This window comes from Conger conger, chromosome 11 (genome assembly GCF_963514075.1).
Source record: "Conger conger chromosome 11, fConCon1.1, whole genome shotgun sequence".
Classification (NCBI taxonomy): Eukaryota; Metazoa; Chordata; class Actinopteri; order Anguilliformes; family Congridae; genus Conger; species Conger conger.
In genome coordinates, this window is record NC_083770.1 from 50,736,575 (window position 1) to 50,759,074 (window position 22,500).

General features: G+C 46.9%; 2 protein-coding genes and 1 long non-coding RNA gene across 5 annotated transcripts in view; 2 read left to right on the forward strand and 1 right to left on the reverse strand.

Annotated features, from left to right (window-relative positions):
- The first annotated feature begins 263 nt into the window (after positions 1 to 263).
- mapk1 (mitogen-activated protein kinase 1) lies at positions 264 to 2,556 on the forward strand. The gene is given in 7 exon segments (XM_061260620.1): positions 264 to 376; positions 1,128 to 1,242; positions 1,535 to 1,666; positions 1,882 to 1,916; positions 1,919 to 1,993; positions 2,438 to 2,485; positions 2,488 to 2,556. Coding segments are annotated over 7 exon segments (489 nt in total). The 5' UTR covers positions 264 to 361.
- A 5,326-nt stretch (positions 2,557 to 7,882) lies between these two features.
- On the reverse strand, positions 7,883 to 19,326 carry LOC133140542 (uncharacterized). Its single transcript, XR_009710014.1, has 4 exons — positions 19,071 to 19,326; positions 17,993 to 18,060; positions 8,737 to 9,583; positions 7,883 to 8,479 (listed from the first exon to the last, which is right to left on the reverse strand). It is a non-coding gene; the product is annotated as an uncharacterized LOC133140542 (long non-coding RNA).
- ypel1 (yippee-like 1) overlaps positions 8,343 to 22,500 on the forward strand; it is a 26,772-nt gene continuing 12,614 nt past the window's right edge. The window contains exons 1-2 of one of the 3 annotated variants that reach the window (XM_061260555.1): positions 8,343 to 8,459; positions 21,086 to 21,367. In XM_061260555.1, coding sequence (XP_061116539.1) covers positions 21,251 to 21,367 — 117 coding nt within the window. In that variant the 5' untranslated portion in view covers positions 8,343 to 8,459; positions 21,086 to 21,250. Of the gene's footprint in view, positions 8,460 to 15,058; positions 15,746 to 17,151; positions 17,352 to 21,085; positions 21,368 to 22,500 lie in introns of those variants that run through there. The other 2 variants (XM_061260554.1, XM_061260553.1) reach the window with 2 other exon arrangements.

Consider the following 22,500-nt stretch of genomic DNA (forward strand, 5'->3'; position numbering starts at 1 on the left):
CTGCAGATGGATGGTGTTGTTAGCTGGGCTGGGTGGTACTGCAGATGGATGGTGTTGTTAGCTGGGCTGGGTGGTACTGCAGATGGATGGTGTTGTTAGCTGGGCTGGGGTGGTACTGCAGATGGATGGTGTTGTTAGCTGGGCTGGGTGGTACTGCAGATGGACGGTGTTGTTAGCTGGCTGGGTGGTACTGCAGATGGACGGTGGTGTTAGCTGGGCTGGGCTGCAGCAGTAATGGTTTTTGTGTTTTGTGTCTCAGATCTGTGACTTCGGGCTGGCGCGGGTGGCTGACCCAGATCACGACCACACGGGGTTCCTGACGGAGTACGTGGCCACGCGCTGGTACCGCGCTCCTGAGATCATGCTCAACTCCAAGGTGTGCCCCCCCCAGTGCTGCTGCAACATGATTTCAGTCCAGACTATAAACTGGCCTTTTTACGCCCCTACGCCTCCTTATCTAGTCTTTCACCCTGCCCACTACCCCTGCATTCTCTGGTTACTGAGGGATTCTCTCTCTTTCTCCCCCCCTCTCTCCCTCTCTCCCCTCTCTCTCTCTTTCTCTCCCTCCCCCTCCCCCCTCTCTCCCTCTCCCTCTCCCTCTCTCTCACTCTCTCTGACGTCAGTGTTGGGGGGTGATAAAGGCCAGTATGTGAGTCATGGCGGCTGGCTGATGGGCGCTGAATTGATGCAGAGGCTGTTTGCTCCTGTGTTTGTGAAGTAATTACTCTGTAAGACAGGCTGCTCTGCTTGTGTACATAACTGAACAGCGAGGGACAGCGATACGAGCTCTCGGTATGTCCTGATAGCGGAGAGAGAGGAGAGAGAGGAGAGAGAGGAGAGAGAGGAGAGAGGAGAGAGGAGAGAGGAGAGAGGAGAGAGGAGAGGAGAGAGAGGAGAGAGGAGAGGAGAGAGAGAGAGAGGAGAGAGAGGAGAGAGAGAGAGAGGAGAGAGGAGAGAGAGAGGAGAGAGAGAGGAGAGGAGAGAGAGGAGGGAGAGAGAGAGAGGAGAGGAGAGAGAGAGAGGAGGAGAGAGGAGAGAGAGGAGAGAGAGGAGAGAATGAAGAATGCCGCTCGGCTTGGATGCCGAGGACACTGTTGTCATGGCGATGTGCGTTCCTGTGGTTGCAGGGCTACACTAAGTCCATTGATATCTGGTCGGTCGGCTGCATCCTGGGCGAGATGCTGTCCAACAGGCCCATCTTTCCCGGGAAGCACTACCTGGACCAGCTCAACCACATCCTGGGTAAACACAGGCTGCTCTACTCCTGCCCTCCTCAGTCTCCCTCCCTCTCTCCATCTCTCCCTCATCTCCCTCCATCTCTCCCTCACTCTCCGTCTCTCTCCCTCCCTCCCTCTCTCCCATCTCTCCGTCTCTCTCCCTCTCTCTCTCTCCCTCATCTCTCTCTCTCCCTCCCTCTGTTCCTCCCTCTCCCTCCCTCTCTGTTGTTGATGTGGTATGTATTGTATTGTGTGTGTGTGTGTGTGTGTGTGTGTGTGTGTGTGTGTGTGTGTAAAATGGCGGCTTTGTTGCGCAGGGATCCTGGGGTCTCCCTCGCAGGAGGACCTGAGCTGCATCATCAATGTTAAAGCCAGAAACTACCTGCTGTCCCTGCCGCTGCGCTGCAAGGTGCCCTGGAACCGGCTCTTCCCCAACGCCGACCCCAAAGGTCAGAGGTCACCGCACACAGACTGCGCCGTGTTTATATTGAGTTCATACTCCCCCATTCGCTTTCGCTTTGTTTCTCAGAGCTCATGTTTGTATATTCAGCCCCGTAGCAGGCCTGAGAGGTTGCGTTTCATCCTGTACAGAAGCTGTGTGTTTTTCATATCCTCTCTCTCTCTCTCTCAGTGCAGCGTTAATGTCTCTCTCTCTCTCTCTCAGCACTGGATCTGTTGGACAGGATGTTGACCTTTAACCCCCGCACAAGCGGATTGAGGTGGAGGAGGCGCTGGCACACTCCTATCTGGAGCAGTATTACGACCCCACAGATGAGGTGTGCGCCCCAAACCCTGGACCCCCAGTTTAACCCCCATGTTCACTTCTGCTTTTAAAGGGATTAAATATGTTCAAGGTACAATTGGTCATTTCAGACTTCTAACGGTCAAGAGAGGAATTGCAGGAACAAACATGCTGAAACCACAACACTGTCTATCCCACCGGGAATTAGAACCAATGAGCTTCAGTTATTGTTCAGCTATACGATGTTTTGGTTCAGAGTGCCGGCCTGTCAACCACATATTTTGAAACAATAAGCGCAGGCAGAGGGTCAGTGAGCTTTTTCAATGATAGGAAGGGATGTGCAATGGTCTTGTAACAATGTTTGAACAGATAAATCTTATTGTACCTTTAATTGAATATAAAGAGATGTAATGTAGATACACCAGACATCAGACATCACCTGAGGTCCACCTGTCTGTCGCCACCCCCCCACCCCCAGCCCGTAGCCGAAGCCCCCTTTAAGTTCGACATGGAGCTGGACGACCTGCCCCAAAGAGACCCCTGAAGGAGCTCATCTTCCAGGAGACGGCGCGCTTCCAGCCCGGGTTCCGGTCCTAAGCCTTCACTCAGGTAAAAACCGCAAGGTTATGGGGTCTAAACCCCACTCTGGTAAAAACCGCAAGGTTATGGGGTCTAAACCCCACTCAGGTAAAAACCGCAAGGTTATGGGGTCTAAACCCCACTCTGGTAAAAACCGCAAGGTTATGGGGTCTAAACCCCACTCTGGTAAAAACCGCAAGGTTATGGGGTCTAAACCCCACTCTGGTAAAAACCGCAAGGTTATGGGGTCTAAACCCCACTCTGGTAAAAACCGCAAGGTTATGGGGTCTAAACCCCACTCTGGTAAAAGCCGCAAGGTCTAAACTGTCTAAACCCCACTGGGGCTCCTCTCATTGCTCTGAGTCCCCGCTCCCTGGCAGACCTGCTTGTTAAAGGTGAGGTAAGCTCAGCCCTTGCCCCCACATTTGCCACTGCGGCTGATTGGTTATCGGTGACATCATAGGATGAGTCTTTCATCGGTGACATCATCAGCGTGCTGCCTCTGGGGTTTAATCAGGGGACCGGACGTGTGCTGCCCAGGGGAGAGTTCCCTGCGGTCCCCCAGGGGAGAGTTTTTCCTGCGGCCCCCCAGGGGAGAGTTTTTCCTGCCGCCCCCCAGGGGAGAGTTTTTCCTGCGGCCCCCCAGGATGGGGATTATGGGCTTCAGGCCCTGTTATGGGGTTCAGGCCCTGGTTCTGCTCGGGGATCTGACGCAGCGCCTCCATTTTCCCATGAAAGAGGGAATCTGTCACAGGGGGAGGGAGTGTTCTCATTGGCTGAGAGAAGTCAGAATGAGCGCACTCGGGTGCTGGCAGGGTTGATCTGTGAAAACAAGTTTAAATTAAACTGACAAATTTCTGGGCTTCAACAATTTTCCGCTAGGGTACGGTAATGTCACGATTTGGGCAGGGCCAAGGTGCACTGCAGACCGCATCTTTCAAAATCTATATGCAACAGAACACACCTTTTGACCAGGTTCAGTTTCATAAATGTTGAAATCAGACATGGATTAAGATTGCACTATGAAGTAGACACTATGCGTCTGCTGCTGAACAGATTTGATCAAAGGTGTAATTACCCTGGAAGTAAGGAATGATCCATCGGGGGCAGTTAAGGGGTTTTGTGGAGGAGGAACCCGTTTTAGGACCTGGGATGGATGGGTTCCGCTCACGCTGGTGTTTTACGGAAGCTGATGTCTGTGCTCCTGTCTCCCCGCAGACGGGCTCGGACTGACTCCGCCCCCGCGACGCTCTTGCTTCTTACTGATGTGCTGTGGCCACGCCCCCATCGCCATCCCCCCCGTCTCCTCACCCAGGACCCGCGCCCGGACTGACTCTCTCCAACACATTCTCTCTCTCTCTCTCTCTCTCTCTCTCTCTCTCTCTCGCATGCTGTCCTCTGGCCGTCTCTAGGGGTGTGTTTTGGGGGTTTCGGCTGGGGGTGTGTGTTTGCTGGGCTCAGCCTCTTTCCTACGTTTCCAGAAAAAATGGTGATTATTCTCATGGGTGTTGTCCTTATGATTATTATTGTTGTTTTTATTATTATTATCCTTGAAGAGGGAGGATGAGCCTCCTGAATAAACGTTGATGTGAAGTCTGTGTCATCCCCTGTCCTTCAGGGAGGGGTTAGGGTCTGTTAGGGTCTGTAAGATGCCATTTGAGATCTGGGCTCAAGACTCACCCACCGCTAATCACTCAGTTTAGGCAACGCAGACACACCTTCCCCGTACTGCACAGCTGTCAAACTCCAGTCCTGGAGGGCCACAGCGTCTGCAGGTTTAACTCCAGTCCTGGAGGGCCACAGCGTCTGCTGGTTTAACTCTAGTCCTGGAGGGCCACAGTGTCTGCTGGTTTAACTCCAGTCCTGGAGGGCCACAGTGTCTGCAGGTTTAACTCCAGTCCTGGAGGGCCACAGCATCTGCTGGTTTTCGGGTTCTCAGAACCTGTGGTGCATTTAAGTCATTGATTGGCTAAGTATCGACACACCTTGGAGGCCTTAATTGACAGCTGATTGAAAGGAAACCTCAAAAACCAGCAGATACTGCGGCCCCTTAGGGTTACCCAGCAGATACCCATCCCCCTGGGAGTTCAGTTTCACACCCCTGCCGTACTGCGTACACACACACACACACACACACACACACACACACCCTCCACCCCATACTGCGCACACACACACACACACACACACAGACACACACACACACACACACACACACACACACACAGACACACACACACACACACACACACCCTCCACCCCACACTGCGCACACACACACACACACACACACACACACACACCCTCCACCCCACACTGCGCACACACACACACACACACACACACACACACACACACACAGACACACACACACACACACACACACCCTCCACCCCACACTGCGCACACACACACACACACACACACCCTCCACCCCATACTGCGCACACACACCACCGATCCCCAATCCTGCCACCAATCCCCCCCCCCTCCCCCCCATACCTCCACTGACCCCCCCCCCAATCCTGCCACTGATAGAGCTGTGGCTAGAGCTGAGGCGTTAATGTAATATAGAGCTGCCACTAGTTAATGTAATGTAGTGCTCTGTGCATTTTCTGATTATCTGTACATGTGCCCGTTTCACCTACAGTGCCATATTGGCCTGGGATCAGATCAGGGGACACGCCCTCAGCATTAGCAGAAGGAGACCACTCAATCCCTGGTCTCATCCTCTGCCCACAAACCAGTAAGAATTCTTCTCTCGGCCAATAGGAACTCCTCTCTCATGGCTGGGCCAGGCTCGCCAATAAAAGAACCCTTTTCTCAGGGCTAGGCCAAGCTAGCCAATAGGAACTCCTCTCTCATGACTGGGCTAAGCTAGCCAATAAGAACCCTTCTCTCATGGATGAGCCAGGTGAGCCAATAGGAATACCACGTTGCCAGAGTTCTGCAGACCAGTGGCTGACTGCAGCTTCAAGCGACGGCAGCCATTTTGTTTCTGCGTGATTCTGTCGTCAGACACCGAGAGGAGGGAGCACAGCATCCCACCCCCCCCCCCCCACACACACACCTGCTCAGGCTTTTTTATTTAGAGATCCAGTTGTGCGGTGTGGACTTTACCTGCCCCTCTCTCTCTCCCTCTCTGTCCACTCTTTCAAGCATTGTGCCTCTTCGTTTCTCCCTCTGTGGTGAGTCAGTCCCTCTCTCTTGCCTTGTAACAGAAGACTGTGCCCTTGCCTGACTGTTAAAAGCTTTCTATACAAAGATGAAGTGCCACGTCACGGGAATCTCGGATCCTCCCGCGGTCTCCCGGTTCCCAAGCGGCTTTCCTGTCCGTTCCTTTTTTTAAACGTATGGGCTCGATTATTCTCTCCATCCCAGAGCAGTACGTTCCACTCGCGTAGATAAGAGTCACTGAATGATGCCTCTTCAGCCAGCTGTTTGCATTAAGTGTGTGTAAGAGTACAGATTTGAGCACCTTTGCTCCTGAACACCATTAGCTCTTTGACCCACCTGCTGATATTGGTTTAGAATTGGAAATTGGAAGCAGTTTGCACTTTTGTTCCACCTCAGACGGACAACTGGACTTTACAAAGCAGCTGTTTCTCATCAGCACTGGGGTCAAAGTGTAGTCCTCCTGCAGACTGCCGCAGGATATGCAACAAACAGGCCTGGGGAATGGGCTGTCATTGGCTGTTTCAGGATAATGTTTGGACACCTCTCTTTGGATAAACTAAATGATCTTTCCCATGACTAAAATCACAAAAGCAGAAAATGATCATGGGCTTTTTACAGTCATGGAAGATCTGCCAAAGTGTTGGGGGACCATCTCATCTTGCAGGAAAATAAAAACAGAATTTTGTGAAATCTCCTAACGAGCAGTCACTGTGTTTACGCTCTCACTGGTAAACACTGGCTCTCCTTACCTGGTCAGGTACAGTCTAAGAGTCTAAACGTGGGGCTGAGAAGCTTCCGGAAACAATCTGTAAGATAGCTTGTGCTGGTCTCCGTGCAGCCTGTGTGGTTCTGTGCCTTCATTGGTCCTGCTCTGCTTCATTTTGATGGATCAGTTGTGATTGCAGTTCTTTATTCTCACGATTATGTAATTAAAGATAAATTCTATGGCATTGGCTGTGTGATGGTTATTCTGTCTTCAAAAGGTGAAAAGATAGAGCTTTTTATTTTCTGTTTTGCTTCTGGTCCACTTTCTACCCTCCCATCGGCCTTATTTTTCTTTTGGATGTTTTGTGTAAGCCCTTTTTTTTATTTGTAAAATGAATGTTATGTTTCTAGTGAATTTTAATCTTGTTAAAGAATCGTTTCCATGTATTAAACTACTCCTCTGTAAGTATGTTTTGATTAGTAAAACATTTGATTGTGAATCTCACTTTAAAAAAGAAACAGGCAGTTGTGGACTCTGGGGTGCGTTAGCGTTTTTAGCCGGTATTAAAGCGGAGCGTTGATATCGGTTGAGAGGTTTGATGTTTCCTCTGAAGGGGCCGAATGGTGGGGAAATGGGCCTGCAGACCGCCACCATGAATTACTGATGTCAAAATTATTTTCTGCCATGACCTGTAACCACAAACGCCTGAATAAAAACACTGTACCCACCTGCTTTGTTTTTTTCATTTCGCAATTCGAAAAAACATATCCTCTTGGCAACTTTGGCGTTTCGAAATTAACAATTATATTCACTAAACATTAAAAAAAAACAATTATTACTGATAACTGAGGTCCTTCCTGGAGGCTGGCTGCCTTCCAGCAGTGCTGGATAATGCGGGAATAAATGAAGTGATCACAAGGTGTTTTTAATGTCATTGCGCTTTCACTGAAACGAGCTGTAAGTGCATTTGTATGAAAATGCTGTAAGCAGTCGAGCGTATTTAGTCACATCGACCCAACTACCGGGTATTCAAAGTGGGCTGTCTAACGTTTCAATTATTACAGCACGGAGAACGGAACGCATAATTACACCCCATTGTTATGTTTTTATTACTGCCATCTAGGCGTCAGTGGGGTAAAACGTTAGACAAACCGCACCATTGTGTTTGTGTTATTGCTGGACTGAATGCACACCGCCTTATGCTCTGCCTGGTTTTACACGGGGCCTCGGTATCATCACGTCAGCTTGCAGCGATCCTGATCACCCAGCTCTCTGAAAGCCTAATTTAATGCTGTAGTGGAGCGAATGCATGTGGCCTATATCTGCACACTGTGTCCAACACGTTCTGTTTTACAAGCCGAAGTTCTTACTATATGTGTGTAAGTAAAGGTGAACCCAGTTTTCTGTGCAACAGTGTTTTATTTGATCACGTAACATCGGTTGCACGGGTCGCGTGCAGCTCAGTCACACTCCAATGGAGTGTGGAGGATTGATTTATTTAAGTTTTTCCGTGTTTTATGTTTGCAACACAGCATCAAAACAGAGCTGGACATTTCATATTTGTGTGTTATTACAAACGTGTTGGCACGGCCCTAGTAATTGGATCAAACAAAAAAGCGTTACTTTCGACTGCTTTCTGTTTTCATCTTAAAATCAGCAGCCAATTCAGACCCAAGAAACCAGGTGAGGTGAGTTAACCATGTAATTAACTGCTTTAATGTATTCACTAAGTGCTGAGCAACCAAAGCCAGCACACCCTGCGGTTCTCTTGGACCAGGAGTGAGGACCACTGGTGTACAGATTGGCATTAAAGATGACACATGGGAATCTATTCTGTGACACCTTGGGCATATGAGTGAAATAAAGAACCTTGACTCTCGGAGGCAGGACGCGGTTTCCTTTTGGGGGAAGGGCTGGCGCTGCTGCTGGAAGATGAAGATGATGAAGAACTTCTCCTCTTCTTCTCTTGCTTTTTCTCTCTCCCCTCTCTGCTTTGTGTCCTGACGTCGGACCCGTCGCGAGACCTGCTGCGTCTCAGGTGAGCCTCTGAAGGTGGGTCTTCGGGAAAGCAAGAAAAATTAGTTTCTACGTGTGAACAATATCATTAGAATACTTGCCGGCTAGATGAAGTTTACCCGTTGGTTTACACACGTTAATACACGGTGTATTAACGGGGTAAACATCTAGCCGGCAAGTATTCTTCTGATATATATGCCGCACAGAAGTAACGGCAGCTATACCTTCCGCAAAACACGGAAATGGAAGACGTGTTGCTTAGTAACCAAATTAGTAGATTGCGGAAGGATTCACCTTACCGCAAGTTATTTTCATCGGTCTTGGCGTCAGCTTTCGGATAAGGATATCGGTCGGTAAATCATTTTTTATAAAAAAGGAACTTAAAACGTGAATATTAATGTGGATATGGGTTGCACGCGTGTGCCAAACCACAACCCCAGCCGTGTCTGTAATTCATGAAATAACGCGGGCTCGAGTTTGACGCTTATTTTAGCTCTCGGAATTAAAAGCGTCACTGTGAGACTGAAACCACAGCAGTCCCACGGCCCCATTGATAAAAGTGAGCGGAGAGCAGATCGCTTTTGTGGACAGAACGGAACGCATAATTACACCTCATTGTTATTTTATTTTTTATTACTGCCATCTAGACGTCAGTGGGGTAAAACGTTAGACAAACCGCACCATTGTGTTTGTGTTGTTGCTGGACTGAATACACACCGCCTTATGCTCTGTCTCCGCGGGTTTACGCAGGGCCTCGGTATCATGACATGTCAGCTTGCAGCGATCCTGATCAGCCAGCTCTCTGAAAGCCTAATTTAATGCTGTAGTGGAGTTAATGCATGTAGCCTATCTCTGCACACTGTGTCCAACACTTTCTGTATTACAAGCTGTTCTGCTGTTCAATGTGCAATGCTGTTCAGCATTCAGACTTAAAATTGGCTGTTGTGTGTTGGATGATAGGTCCATATTCCAAAGGTCTAGACAATATCACCCTGCCACAAATGTCTAACACTGAGGAAAAGGCTCTTTCCTCAACGCATTCAATAAGCTGTAGATCCAGATCCCAGAAAGCAGGAGAATCACTTCTGCAGTCCCAGTCCCAGATGGCTTCAGGCCCTGTAAGTGCTGCATCCCTCCTCCTCAGTCCTGTGTGGTAAAATGTAAACACAAGCTCTGTTTCGGGTTTTTTGTGATTTTGCTGGGATCAGAAACTGAACTCTCAACACTGTGTGTTGCGATGGACAAATGCCATTAGGAGCTTCCCAGTACAGCCGAAAACAACAGGACCCAAATGAAACCAGACAGGCGGCCGTCTCTGTGCCTCAGGTCCGATACGAGGACGTGGTTATTGGGCATTTCACACATCTGTAGAACCTGAACATACCATGAATGGTTTTTTTTACATGAAAGCACAATGGAAGTCCTGTTGCTGTTGTGAAGTCAAACTGCCACGTGAAACTCTCCCGCCGTTCTCTGATTTATTTAGGCCATTACTCCAGTGTCCTCTTAACTTAAAATTAGTATAAATGCAGCCCTAGTTGTTTTTGGGAGTTGCTGTCTCGTGTTACATCCACACAAATCACACACCATGCAGTGTTACACAACGGCCTTCCCCCCAGGGAGTGTAGCTGCCAGCACTCCCTGTGCTGAAAGAGGGCTTCTGATGCCACAGGATGCTCTTGCGTCAGATATGTCAGACGGAAGTGTTCAACGTTTAACACAAATCCACCCATTATTCCACCCAATGTAGTCCAACACTGCTGCTTTACAAACAATAGGCTGGCATTTCACCAACAGAGTTCCAGTAACGGACCTAGCCAATACCTAACTACTCACACAGCACAACTCTAAAGCCCTCAGTGCAGAGTTACGTATGAGGCTTTTTAAATAAGCATTTCAGATTGGAACAGAGCACTGTAGATGTCATAACTCCTGTGACCAGCAGTAAGTACAGACCGCAGTAAGGGGTAGGTTGCTGCAGGTTAACAGTTGGCAGTAAACGTGCTACAGATCCACCAGTCCTGACCTCACAAGGACTGCCCATTTCTGGGGAAATTCATCTTATTTACTGTGCTAGTCTGCCCCCCTAATAGCACACTGAATCTACCCTGCATTACTGCAGGAAAGCTCTAAGAATAAGGAGAGACTGCATTCATATAGTGCTTTTCACAATCCCAAAGCACTTTCCAGTGACCAAGGGAATTCAGCATGCCCCAACTGGGTGATGCACGGCAGCCATTTTGTGCCAGAATGCTCAGCACATTGAGCCAGTTGCACTGAGGGGTGGTCAGGTGACCGGACTTGAGGTATGGGACCTGTGAATGTGTCTAACAGCTAACTTGTGCAATGAGTGGGTCTGTCTTTCCAAAATCAGGCCTTCCACAGCCCCGAGAGAACCCCACATAGCCAGCTCTCTCCTTAACATTCAGACTACATGGACTGTGTTTAAAACAGGACAGTAAACATGCACAGTCCTGTGGTCCTGCTGTCCTGCTATCAACGACAGCCTCCGCTAGTTAAGAGGCAGAGAGAAGGGAATTAATACGGGGGCGCTCTAGTTCTATGCTGAATCAATAATCCTTCTAGAAACGTCTCCAATCACATTCCTTTACAATTTGTGAGAAGGCACATGTACGAAACCTGTAAATCCTTTGACAAACTCTTTTGTTTTTAGTTCATGTTAGCGGCGCTAGGTTTCCTGCGGTTCATTATACTCGTAGGACGTGTGGGCGCTCTAGTTCTGCAGTTGGCACGGCAACCGACGAGCTGCCCTCCGCGAGCTTTCTTCAACGTGAATGGAAAATGTGAAAAGGGAAAACAGAAGAAGATTGAGGTTAAGCTAATTTGCCCCGGAGGACTGGTGCTGAAGACCTGCTGCTGCGGCAGCCTGCGGCCCTTGACTACAGACTGATGCATTTCGCATGGCAACGGAGTGAGTGGATCACATCCTGGAACAGAAATGACATCTTTTCTCTTCCCCAGAGCTACATCTGTGAGCTATAGCCTTTAAAAATATAGCTGTATTTAACACTAGCTAAGCCATCAAGGAAGGTTTTGTTTGAAAAAAGAACAGCTAAAATGAACTGAATGGTACAGCGAATAAAAATAAAACTGAAACAAGAAAGGCAGGATATTAAAATTATAATATTTTGTGCATTTTTATTTCTTTAGGCAAATTTCAGGCAGGTATTAAAAACTTGTAGTATATTCTATTATAACAATTTAGCTAATAGCTGTCCAACTAATATGGAACAATAACAAAAATATGAAAATTGCTGGGGGCTCTAATGAAGCTCTCCAGCTAAAATGCACCTGTTTCTCTAACACATTTTATTCACATTAACCTGTGTCTCTAACACGCTTTATTCACATTAAACACTGGAAATAAGTCCCTGTTTCTGCTCCATTGTGCTGTCCACTGTGCATAAACTGAGTTCAAATATTAAAATAGCTCAGAGCACACACATGCACATGTGCGTATGCATACACACAGACACACACACATGCGTATGCATAGACACACACACATGTACATATGCGTATGCATAGACACACACACACACGTACATATGCGTATGCATACAGACACACACACGCACATATGCGTATGCATACAGACACACACATACGCACATATGCGTATGCATACAGACACACACACACGCACATATGCGTATGCATACACACACACATGCACATATGCGTATGCATACACATGCACAGACACACACATATGCGTATGCATACACACACAGACACACACACATGCACATATGCGTATGCATACACACACACACATATGCGTATGCATACACACAGACAGACACACGCACATATGCGTATGAATACGTATGTTAAGAAACCTGCAGCGCAACTGACTAAAGCTGGTAGACCTCTTATAATGACATTTATTATTATTATTTATTTATGATTATATAAATACAGTAAGTGATGAAAAAATAAATACACATAAATGAATGCAAAAAGGTCATGTAAGGTTTTAAGAGTCTCTCCAGGAGATGGCGCCAGTGGTCTGATTTTTACCAGTTGTGTTTGTAAAATGTTTGCAATCCTTCATTCCAAAAAGCCCACATACTGTAAAAATATGTATCTACTGTACAGTGACTAATACATTTCTTCTATTTGTTTATGTGCCTTTCTGTGGGTGTATACATTATTTAGAGGACACCAACCCCCCCTGTGACATTGACAGACACGCACACAGTGGCAGCCATGACACCTGGGAGCACTGAGCTCACCGAGCCGGCTGAAAACTCACCATTTACATCACAAGAACATGTACAACATACAGTGAGTGAAATCACATGCATTCTGCAGTTACCTTTAAATAAAATCCTGAACAGTGTCTTTTAAGGTACGAAGTGTACATAGTTTAGATGTGTACTGAGGAGCTGTAATGTGGGGGTGAAGGGTGGTCACGTGCAGATCATGGTTATTAATATTATATTAGCTGTATTTGTCATCAGCGTTCAAGCTAAAGCGCACTCTGAATCCTGCACACATTTCAGCTCACTGTCGTGCTCACGAGCACACAGTGATGTGAGATGGGCCTGGAGCCTGGCACACCCTGGGGCCCAGCACACCCTGGGGCCCAGCACACCCTGGGGCCCAGCACACCCTGGGGCCCAGCACACCCTGGGGCCCAGCACAACCTGGGGCCCAGCGCACCCTGGGGCCCAGCACACCCTGGGGCCCAGCACAACCTGGGGCCCAGCGCACCCTGGGGCCCAGCACACCCTGGGGCCCAGCACAACCTGGGGCCCAGCACACAGTGCACCCAGGGGCCCGTTATGAAGACGCACACAGCAGCAGCACTCGCAGAGAGTCCCTGCTCAGGTACGTCACAATCCAGGACTCACCTGGAACCCTTCACCTGTCCTGGGGGAGCCTGCCTGTGCTACCTGTATGAGCCAAACCCTTTAGCTGTCATTTACTCACCTTCTTCAGTTAAACATCGTTTTCTCACAATTCATACATTTTCAATAAGAACAACTATATAGCTTGAAACAGAAAGATGGGTACATGTAGGCTGCATGAACACCCAAACCCACAATATCCAATGTTACAGTCCAGTATGGGAAGTGGGAAATGTATTTTGACTTCATGAGACGAAAGTATTCTCAGATTTTTACAGAAACAAGGCCACTGGACTTCACAGTCAAAGCAATCTGCTTTATTCTACAATATCAACAGTATAGTAACATATGTATCAATGCGCCAATGACATAATTGTGTTATAACCCTAACAAAATATTTTGTTAAAATAATTTACTTTGGATTTTATATTTTTCATAGGTTTTTGTAAGGTTGGATTGTACCCACCTACGTATGACCTCAGCTTGTTATGACGTTATTGTGAATGTTGGCAGGTCAGTGGCTGAGCGTGCGCGGTACCGACGCCCTCGCGCAGAGAGCAGTGAACGCCCGGAAACCGAGCTAATGCGGGCAGGGTTTCATCGCAGCCTATTTTTATGTTAAAACGGATTATGATGTACAAGGACATCATAGCATAATGTGCCCGCAACATAAAGCGGCTCGGTCTGAACTCTGGCAGAACAAAAAGGAGTTTTGTATTGATTTAATTTACACTGTATTTCTTAATAGTTCCTCGTCAAGTTTATGCAGAGAAACGAATACAACCCATAGCTACCCAACCCAGACATATTCCATATGTAATGACAAATATTACGGACGGTGTTTACAACATTGTTCTTTGTTTATACTGAAGTTACAAAGCTACTGCTATATATTGTTTAACGGTAGCCAGAGTAATGAGGTCTGCGAAATTATAAATGATAATTGCGATTTAATATTTTAGACAGGTAAAAATAGTATTGCTTTAGTGAGCAATGGTAGCTTATTAATGGATGACATTTAATTCCCTGTACAGTTTATGTAGGTAAACACAACTGACAATATCGCTGAATATCTGACACTCTGAATATCGTTTAAAGAGTTTCTCCTGGCCGATATTTTATGAATGACTTAACTCAAATTCCCCCCTGTTGGCTATATCTAATATTCCATTGAAGGAAAGGACAGTCGTTGTTAAACGGCCATTTCCAGCAAATAGTTAAAAGGGGGTCCGCATTAGTGCAGATTCACGCAAGTGTTCAAACAAAGGGACAACTAGGCTCTTAAACGTGTTAATCGTTCAATTCAGATTACACACCCGGTTTTGTGGTATTGCGCGATTATTTCGGGTAAATTGTGTAATTAATTTATTTATAGACTACAGGAATCGGAGAAATCCATTTGTTTGCTAAACAAATTGTTTCGGAAAAACCGCGGCTGCGCGCCTGTTGTTTACTTCAACCACGTGCCTACGTAATGCGCGCTCACAGGCGCCCTGAGTGGAGAATTGGCACGTGTCGTTCGCGGGGGCGCGCACCACCAAAAACAAGCTAAGCGCGTTCTGGCTTTGTCTCGCCCCAGGACCTGTCGTGATTGGCTTTCGGTGACAACCAGAGCGGAGTTTACTGGCCAAGCATTGGCTGCGGCTGAATTTTGCTTGCTCTAATTGGTCAGAATTGCGGTGGCAAGGCTGGTCTCTGAGCCTGCCTGTTTCGCTGTAACAAGTTCGAATGTAGCGACAGGCAGTAACAAAACAAAAGACGCGACTCGGCAGCTGTAGCATAGATCAGAAAAGGTTTGGAGAAGCTGTCAGTTTACGCTTTTAATACACGGTCGGATGAGTTTACAGGGATCCCGGGCCAGGAAGACCCAGCGATACGCGCTGCTGATTAAAGGAAATATATAGGGAAAATAATTCAATCTTATTTCATGAAATATTTTTGGAAAAATCAGAACGGAGGGGATTTGCGTGGGAAAGAATATAAACGCTCATATCAGACTCTGCGTTGAAAAAAACGAGGCTTTCAAACGGTCTAGTTGGCTAGGTTATATGCAACTCCAATACGTCCTGGAGTGGAGGCTGCTGTCATTGTAACGGCTTCAACCAAACCGCAGCAGCGCTAATCGAGACACATAAATGGGAAATATAAGAGCTAGCTAGTTTGGAAAACACGGTGCTGGAATTGTGCACTCTTACAGCTGAGGAGTAGATACACGTTTAAGTGATCTCGGTCAATGAATTAGTCTACACAGACGGGCGGTGGAACGGGAGAAATATGAAATGCAATAAAAGACATTAAAGAAACCTCGCTATCTCTAGGACTGTGGCCCTCGTGCGTGGTCCACAACACACTACTTGTGAATGAGAAAGAAAGCGGCCGTGGAGAAATCCTATTCTCCACCTCCGTCCGAAAGGGAGATCATTGTTTTTGCGTAAGTATCGACATGATATTGCTTTCTGTAGCAGGTCGTGGTTGCCATGTAGTAATGTCATTTAAGTGTATTTCTAATGTAATGTTAAAACGTGGCAGGCTATTCAAAATGATTGAATTTCAATTATGTTGGATTTCATTGAAGCCTTGTCACAGGCGTGAAAAAGGTCACATTGAGAGATCTGCATCTTTCTTTCCCCCTTGCTCGCTTGCTGAATGACAAAGCATAATATCAGTCATCTGTTTGCCACTTAAATAAACTAGACTGCATCTGTATTGGCTGACAGTGTGTGGGCAAACGGACGCAATAACCTGACTAGTCCTGAATTGTTGCTAGCGAACAACTGGGTCATAAAAGCGGGAGGCGCAGAACGCAAACATATGACATCATCAGTGCATTGATTCGACGCAAAGTTATTTTTGTAACATGTTTTTTTTTTTTTTTTTTAAGAAAATGTTTGTGCCGTTAATTTGATACCTATGAAGTCTGAACGCTGCAGCGCGCGTTTGCACGACAGTGAAATCAAGTTAATATTGTTATCAGCTGTAGTCATTGAGACGCCTTACATAATTTCATGAATGAGTCTGAATTCAGTGCAGTGGAAATAAAAACAAATCCAAGAAGAAAATGGCTGCACAGCCTTGCAATTAGTTCGAGTTTGACTGCTCACCCGCGAGGCTACACTGCGAATTATGCGTGCAGTACGTGATGTACGTTTTAGCTTCTGTTTTAGCAGCACAGACTTGCTTATTTATAAGCTGTAGCAGATGCGCTTGTGACGCATTACCCATTACCTCGGACAGGGTAGAAGCATCTCTCAACCAGGTGCAACGGTCTTTTCAAGTCCGTGTCGCAGATGACCGTCTTGAGATTTTGGTGATTTAGTCATTTTATTTTCAGGGCCAGTTATAGCCTATATTAACACTAAATAGGGTTTACATTGCTGCTATTTAAATGATTGGTTCAAAATGTTAAGGGCTCGTCATTACGCCATTGTAATAATATGTTAATGTAACACTCGCAGCCATAACAACAAATTAAAATCTTGAATAAAATGTAGAATTTATGGTGGCACTCCTAAATTGAAAAGCAATTACAATGTGCTTCTTCCCCAGATACTCCATATACACTCTGTTTATTACAAGTTAGTATGATTATGTTTCTAATATTTAGCCTTTTGAATGAACCGACATTGACTTATGATATCAAAATTGGTTAAATGTGAACGCTCGTCATGCTTTCCTGTATTTATTTACACATCCGGGAGCGTTTTTACCACAGTCGTCATCGCGCCATGTCTGCTAGTTTAGTGGCTGCTGTAAGTGTCAATCATGTATAGGGGCGTCCCCGTAATGACGTACTCATCACAAAGCTACCAGGCTAGTCTATCACGAACACAAAGGCAACAAAGACGAGACATGTAGGCTACATGGGAGTCTATACACAAGCCTAATATACCGCATCAATTCAGAAGGCTTAGGACAGTATCGACATATTTCAGACAATAAAACGGTTATTTCCTTTATTTGCTTTTTTTTTTTCCCATCTTAAGCACAAAAATATATTCTGTGTAAAAACTGGATTCGGGGAAAGCTGTTTTCAGGTGGTAAGTGCTGTGTCAAATGAAGAAGAGCGCATGACTTGAGTTGTTTCTTGTTGATTTTGTGATGGTAAAAGTTAGATTGTCCAACTCTTGCTAATGGCTTTTGCATATTTATGATAAAACCGCAACTATCAACTATCAACGACCTATCACGATAGAGCATAGCTCAGGAAAAATAGCGCTTTCAGTCGATTCCCCATGAGCTGTTAATATATCCATGCGTTATACGAAACAATTTCTAAACTTTGCTGAAAGTATATCTTCTAAAAGTACACGGAAGCGCGTTTCACAGACATGTATCCTGTATTGTAAACTACCCGATTATAAGATTGCGAGCCATGGCGAATCCATACGAGTTGTAAATTATCCCTGTGCAACATAAAATATAATTTTCCGTTTACATACATGTAATATGTAAATGAATGACACCGTCTCTTGTTGTGGCTAACGAGACGGAGCATAAATGCAATACTAAATTCTAAGTAGGTATACGTGAACAACTGGTTAACAGGAGATAAAAGACAGAGAAGATAGCTTGCTTCTTCCTGTTTCAGGTACAAAGCAGCACGTTGTGAAGTGGCTCTTCGCTCTCTCTGGCAGATCCATTGTTCTTTCACATGTCCGTGAGCCACGAACAGCCTTACCTCAGGTCCACCGTGGAGACTTGGCGCACGCAGAAATATCTCCACGTTTCCCCAATGCTTTGTTTTATCTAATAACAGAAAATTAAAATACCTGCTTTTATAGGAACTGACAAAACCTGAATAGATTGTAGTGTTTTCATCTGTCTAGGATTTAAATGACTTGCGCACAGAAACGGGTTACAGTGGCGCACAGTCGCAGTATGTACAGTATAATATACTTAACATGCAGTGGCTTGTGTTATGCGGTGTGTTTGAGTCAAAATGTCCCAGTTGCTCTATGTTGCGGTAGTGGCAGTGAAAGTATTGCTTTGTGGTAGTGGTTGCCAAACAACATTGCCACAGATGGCACCTGACTGGCCTGTGTGTGAGTTTGATGTTGCCTTATCTGAGACCTGCACAGTAGGAGATGTCATCGCTGACATTAGCCTCTGTGTTAATCTTCTGTCGGTGTTAACTGCACCTGTAGATTAGCCATATTGGAAGCACTGTTGTTTGTTACCTTTAGGTTTCGGTTAAACAACAGCTGAAGACATACACCCACGACATGCAAAGTTACAAGTTCTGCAAACTGACAAGAGTAATGGAATAGTTTGTGTTATAGCCTGGCGTTCAGGTTATTCTCGTTTGTTGCGTGGATCTGGGGCATGTCATTCTTCAGCCAGATATGTAGGCCAATGATGTATTGTGGTTTAAAATGGACATGCAATTTAACGCCTTACCATTGTTCTAATGAAGAGGCATATTTTCATTTTTTTGTGTCAGGTGGTCTGTCTGTTCAATTCGTGTCTTTTGTTAAACAACTCGTCATTACACGTGCCTAGTGTACCTTGGCCACTAAACTATTTTATTAAGTAGGCCTAACTAATGATAACTGCTCGCGGTGAAGTATGCACAGCAGCTAAGAAGCTTTGTCCTGAAATGAGACACGTTTTGTATTTCTCTAAAGCGTTCTCCGTGTTGATGTTAGCGAGCAGAACTGTTTTCTAGACCTTGAGAAGAGGAACCACGACCATTGCCACCACTGGGGTAGAGGTGTCGAGCGGAGTGTGAATCCTAATTTAACGGTTTTTTTTTTTACCTTGCCGACCCGGCCGTTTTCGCGGCGAGCCTCGTGTGAAAAGCTTTCAGAGGGCTCTTCTCTTGGGGGTCGCTATGCTGGCAGACAGCCAGGCACATCATACGCTGCCGGGTTGTGGGTGAATATCTAGGCAAATACAGGCCTTCGGGGTAAACACCATATTTGGCTTTCGGTTTAGTGGATATGCGCGTGTGCGTCCCTCTAGATGGAATGCGCGAAAGCGCTCTATTGTGTGGAAAGCACTCTAACACATAATTACAAGGCGATGGTGGCAAAAACGAAACAAACGACGGGTGCGATAAACAGACTTCCCGTTGAACTGGGGTAAATGCGAGCAGGGATTGGCTGACCGGCGCAGACCGGAAGCACGCTGGCCCCTGGCTTCCTGTACTTTTGCGGAAGCTTTTTTTTGTTATTGTTTTGCTGTGCGCGCCTCGCATGGGTTAACGCACGCTTTCCTGTTGTGCTCTTGCGACACTGCGTGCTGAGCTGAGACGGTTGTTGTTTCATCCCTTGCACAACATTTTAGAATGTGTTTGTCCAGGACAGTAGCTGTGTAATGGGGGTGTCTATGAGGGTAATAAATGGATAGGATGGGATGGAGTGTGATATTCGTCATCATGATTACTCTCCATATAAGCCAGTGACGTATATATGTTGACACTGGTTTAAAATACGCTTGTCTCTCAGCCATTAAATTGATTGCATCACAGGAATCAAGGGAAATCATGTGAAAGTTGTAAGTGGGGAATTAACGGTATGGGTGATTTTATGGGGGGGGGGTTTTGTTTCCTCAGAAGCCCCCAGTGCAGCAGTGCTCTGGCCCTGCTGTATGTTCAGTGTTCAGAGGCTCCAGTGCTTTGAGTGACATGAGCATACAGCAGGAGAGTGAGCGTTCAGCAGGAGAGTGAACATACTGAGGCTCACACAGGCACGTTCAGCAGGAGAGTGAGCGTTCAGCAGGAGAGTGAGCATACAGCAGGAGAGTGAGCATACAGCAGGAGAGTGAGCGTTCAGCAGGAGAGTGAGCATACAGAGGCTCACACAATCACACAGGCACATTCGGCAGGAGAATGAGCGTTCAGCAGGAGAGTGAGCATACAGAGGCTCACACTATCACACAGGCACATTCAGCAGGAGAGTGAGCGTTCAGCAGGAGAGTGAGCATACAGAGGCTCACACAATCACACAGGCACATTCAGCAGGAGAGTGAGCGTTCAGCAGGAGAGTGAGCGTTCAGCAGGAGAGTGAGCATACAGAGGCTCACACAATCACACAGGCACATTCAGCAGGAGAGTGAGCGTTCAGCAGGAGAGTGAGCATACAGAGGCTCACACAATCACACAGGCACATTCGGCAGGAGAGTGAGCGTTCAGCAGGAGAGTGAGCATACAGAGGCTCACACTATCACACAGGCACATTCAGCAGGAGAGTGAGCGTTCAGCAGGAGAGTGAGCATACAGAGGCTCACACAATCACACAGGCACATTCAGCAGGAGAGTGAGCGTTCAGCAGGAGAGTGAGCGTTCAGCAGGAGAGTGAGCATACAGAGGCTCACACAATCACACAGGCACATTCAGCAGGAGAGTGAGCGTTCAGCAGGAGAGTGAGCATACAGAGGCTCACACAATCACACAGGCACATTCAGCAGGAGAGTGAGCGTACAGCAGGAGAGTGAGCGTACAGCAGGAGAGTGAGCATACAGAGGCTCACACAATCACACACGCACATTCAGCAGGGCTTAGTAAGGCAAACCACCCCTGTCAGAGCAGCACTTAAGTTTAAACAATTAACTCACTAGTCATCAAACTGGTTCATTCATTTGAATACATTTGAAACTTATGAATGATATTTTTCCACAAAATCCTCTTCATGTAAGCAAATGCTGTTTGTGCTCAGTGGGGCAAGCTTGAGTGCGCTTGTTAAAATCTTCTTTATGGATGATCATGCACACTCATTAACCTTCACCCCTCCCTCACTCCCTCCCTCTCTCTCTCTCTCCCTCCCTCCTGCAGGTGTGCATTTCTCTTGTGGTGCATGTGTGGGGCGTGCCACACACCCACTCCAGAACAACGACGGCTTTTGCTTGCATCTTCCAGTGTTTCTTCTGTCAGCAAGTCCAGCAGAGCTGCAGCACATCCAGCCCCAGCCCGGAGGCCAGCGAGGAACCCCACAGTGAGATGGTGAAGATGACCAAGTCCAAGACCTTCCAGGCCTACCTGCCCAACTGTCATCGCACCTACAGCTGCATCCACTGCCGGGCCCACCTGGCCAACCACGACGAGCTCATATCCAAGGTACGGCTCTCCGTCTCCACGTCCCGGAATGGGTTCCCCACTGTCGGGAATCATGCCACCATCTTCCAAACGGTCAGGGAGTGTGGCGCACAGAAGCCATATTTCTGGGTTTAGCGTGTTAGGCAGGAGCAGTGATTTGCAATGTGTGATATACTGGCCACAGGTAGCCTAGTGAGTGTGGGATACACAGGGCTTTGTTAGCCTGCGAGTGTGTGATATACTGGCTACTATTAGCCTAGTGAGTGTCATTTACAGGGCATTGCTAGCCTAGGGAGTGTGTAATATACAGGACGTTGTTACCCTAGCGAGTGTGTAATATACAGGACGTTGTTACCCTAGCGAGTGTGTAATATACAGGACGTTGTTACCCTAGGGAGTGTGTAATATACAGGACGTTGTTACCCGAGCGAGTGTGTAATATACAGGACGTTGTTACCCTAGGGAGTGTGGGATATACAGGACGTTGTTACCCTAGGGAGTGTGGGATATACAGGACGTTGTTACCCTAGGGAGTGTGTAATATACAGGACGTTGTTACCCTAGGGAGTGTGGGATATACAGGACGTTGTTACCCTAGGGAGTGTGTAATATACAGGACGTTGTTACCCTAGGGAGTGTGTAATATACAGGACGTTGTTACCCTAGCGAGTGTGTAATATACAGGACGTTGTTACCCTAGCGAGTGTGTAATATACAGGACGTTGTTACCCTAGCGAGTGTGGGATATACAGGACGTTGTTACCCTAGCGAGTGTGGGATATACAGGCCATAGTAGGCCGATGCCCTGCTTATCCCAGCTCTACAGGAGAGTGCGTTTCACTGGCTTATTATCTGAGGCACGAGTCACCTTTCTAGGTGTCTGCACCAATTAGACTGAGCCAGGAAGACGACTGGTCTCACCTGCTACACGGCGAACCTGTCAGAACTGATCAGTGTCTTTAGAGTAGTCCGCCCCTCTGAGCTGCTGAAGGGATCACACCCTGTCAGGTCTGCACTGCTGACGGAAGAGAGGCATTACCCAGTGTGTGTTACACCGTTAGTGTGGGTCACGTTTATGCCTTTTAAACAGTCTGTGTGATGCTGCAGTGCCTTCAGTACCCTGGGGACTGGCCTGAATGTTTGTCCCAGCGATG